The sequence below is a fragment of the Camarhynchus parvulus genome, unplaced genomic scaffold (assembly GCF_901933205.1).
Source record: "Camarhynchus parvulus unplaced genomic scaffold, STF_HiC, whole genome shotgun sequence".
Classification (NCBI taxonomy): domain Eukaryota; kingdom Metazoa; phylum Chordata; class Aves; order Passeriformes; family Thraupidae; genus Camarhynchus; species Camarhynchus parvulus.
In genome coordinates this window covers 1-2,515 of record NW_022148807.1, presented here as the reverse complement: position 1 = coordinate 2,515, position 2,515 = coordinate 1, and the positions used below count along the sequence as shown (strand labels likewise).

The window sequence follows — 2,515 nt, the reverse complement described above, 5'->3', positions numbered from 1 at the left end:
GGACACAGGGAGACCCCTCCCAAAAACAGCCCCAGGACCCCTCCCCAAAAACAGCCCCAGGACCCCTCCCTCAATAAACACCCCCAGGACCCCTCCCCAAAAACCCCCCTGACCCCTCCCCAATAAACCCCCCTGGACCCCTCCCCAATAAACACCCCCGAGACCCCTCCCCAATAAACCCCCCCGGGACCCCCCAATAAACACCCCCAGGACCCCCAATAAACCCCCCCGGGACCCCCCCCCACTAAACGCCCCCGGTACCTGGGGGGGGCTCCGGGGCGCGGCGGGGCCGAGGCCGAAGCTGAGGAAGGGTCCGGTGACCGTGTCCCCCCAGTAGGAGGGGGGGGACACCGAGCGCCCGTCCTGGACACGGGGACAACAACGCCGTCCGTCTGTCCGTCTGTCCCCCGTCCGCCCGTCCGTCCGTGTGCCCCCCCGCTGTCTGCCCGTCTGTCCGTCCGTGTGTCCCCCCCGGTGTCCCTGGTGTCTGTCCATCTGTCCGTCTGTCCGCCCGTGTGTCCCCGTGTCCGTCCGCCCGTGTGTCCCCCCGGTGTCCCGCTGTCCGTCCGTGTGTCCCCGCCGGTGTCCCGGTGTCCGTCCGTCTGTCCGTCCGTCCGTCCGTGTGTTCCCCCCCCGGTGTCCCCGCTGTCCATCCGTGTGTCCCCCCCCGTGTCCGTCCGTCCGTCCGTACTCACAGCCCGGGGCCGCGGGTCGCTCAGCACCGTGGGGTTCGGGGTCGCTCCGCCTCCCCCGAAGGCGTCGCCGCTCTCCCGCCAGCGCCCGAACTCGGCCGGGGACACCGACGTGGCCTTGGCGACAGCGGAGCGGCGTTGGGGACACCGGGGGGGAGCTCCCGGTGTCACCGTTACCCCGCCCGGGATGCCCCCGGTGTCCCCACCCTGTCCCCGGTGTCCCCGTTATCCCCTCCCTGTCCCGGTGTCACCGTTACCCGCCCGGGATGCCCCCGGTGTCCCCTCCGTGTCCCCGGTGTCCCCGTTATCCCCTCCCTGTCCCCGGTGTCACCGTTACCCGCCCGGGATGCCCCCGGTGTCCCCTCCGTGTCCCCGGTGTCCCCGTTATCCCCTCCCTGTCCCGGTGTCACCGTTACCCCGCCCGGGATGCCCCCGGTGTCCCCACCCTGTCCCCGTTATCCCCGGTGTCCCCCCCCGGGATCCCCCGGTGTCCCCCCGTTGTCCCCGTTATCCCCGTTGTCCCCTCCCTGTCCCCGTTATCCCCGTTATCCCCGGTGTCCCCGTTATCCCCGGTGCCCCCTTCGGTGTCCCCAGTGTCCTTCCGTTACCCCGCGCGGGTGCAGCGCCATCCGCAGCTCCCAGTCCCCGTTATCCCCGTTATCCGCGGTGTCCCCGTTATCCCCGGTGCCCCCCCCATCCCCCGGTGTCCCCAGCCTGTCCCCGGTGTCTCCCCGTTATCCCCGGTGTCCACCCCGTTACCCCGCGCGGGTGCAGCGCCATCCGCAGCTCCCTGTCCCCGTTATCCCCGGTGTCCCCCCGGTGTCCCCGTTATCCCCGGTGTCCCCCCCGTTATCCCCGTTATTCCCGGTTACCCCGCGCGGGTGCAGCGCCATCCGCAGCTCCCAGTCCGCCACCGCCGCCCTCGCCTCGTACCGGGCCCCGAGGCGCCGCCGCAGCCGCCGGTCCCAGCCCGGGGGCCCCGGTTCCGCCACCGCCGGTACCGGCACCGGCACCGCCCCCGGGATCGCCTCCGGTACCGGCACCGATCGCTCCCAGCGCTGCAGAACCGCCTCGAGCGCGTCCCGGTCCCGGCACTGCGGGAGAGGCGGCCCGGGAATGCCTCCGGTACCGGGACCCGGAGAGCCGGTACCGACAGAACCGGGACACCGAGAGCCAGTACCGGGACACCGAGAGCCGGTACCGACAGAACCGGGACCCTGAGAGCCAGGACCGGGACACCGAGAGTCGGTACCGGGCAGAACCGGGACACCAAGAGCCGGTACCGGGACCCTGAGAGCCGGTACCGGGACACCGAGAGCCGGTACCGGGACCCTGAGAGCCGGTACCGGGACACCGAGAGCCGGTACCGACAGAACCGGGACTCGGAGAGACGGTACCGGGACACCGAGAGCCGGTACCGGGCAGAACCGGGACACCAAGAGCCGGTACCGGGACACCGAGAGCCGGTACCGACAGAACCGGGACCCTGAGAGCCGGTACCGGGACACCAAGAGCCGGTACCGGGCAGCCCCGCTCCCTCCGGTCCCGCTCCTCCCGGTGCCGGTTCTGACCTTCATGAGGCGCAGATCCGCGGGCCCGTTGGTGTTGCGGTTCCGGTTCGGTGCCGGTTCCGGTTCCGGTTCGGTGCCGGCTCGGATCCATCGGCGGAGCCGCCCCGCCGCCCCCCGCAGCAGCGCGGCCGTGCCCGGGCGGAGCGAACCCGAACCGAGCAGCTCCAGGATGGCGGCGGCGCGGGCTGCGGACAACGGGCGGCACCGGGAGGCAGCGGACACACCGGGAGAGACAGCGGGGGTTACCGGAGA

At 72.2% G+C, this 2,515-nt stretch overlaps 1 protein-coding gene across 1 annotated transcript; it reads right to left on the bottom strand.

The window, feature by feature from the left end:
* Window positions 1-261: 261 nt before the first annotated feature.
* Window positions 262-2,448, bottom strand: DNAAF3 (dynein axonemal assembly factor 3; the record flags this gene model as incomplete). The annotated part of the gene is made up of 4 exons (XM_030970834.1): window positions 262-363; window positions 696-809; window positions 1,565-1,786; window positions 2,264-2,448. Coding segments are annotated over 4 exons (623 nt in total), but the record flags the coding sequence as incomplete, so codon positions are not given.
* Window positions 2,449-2,515: the final 67 nt, after the last annotated feature.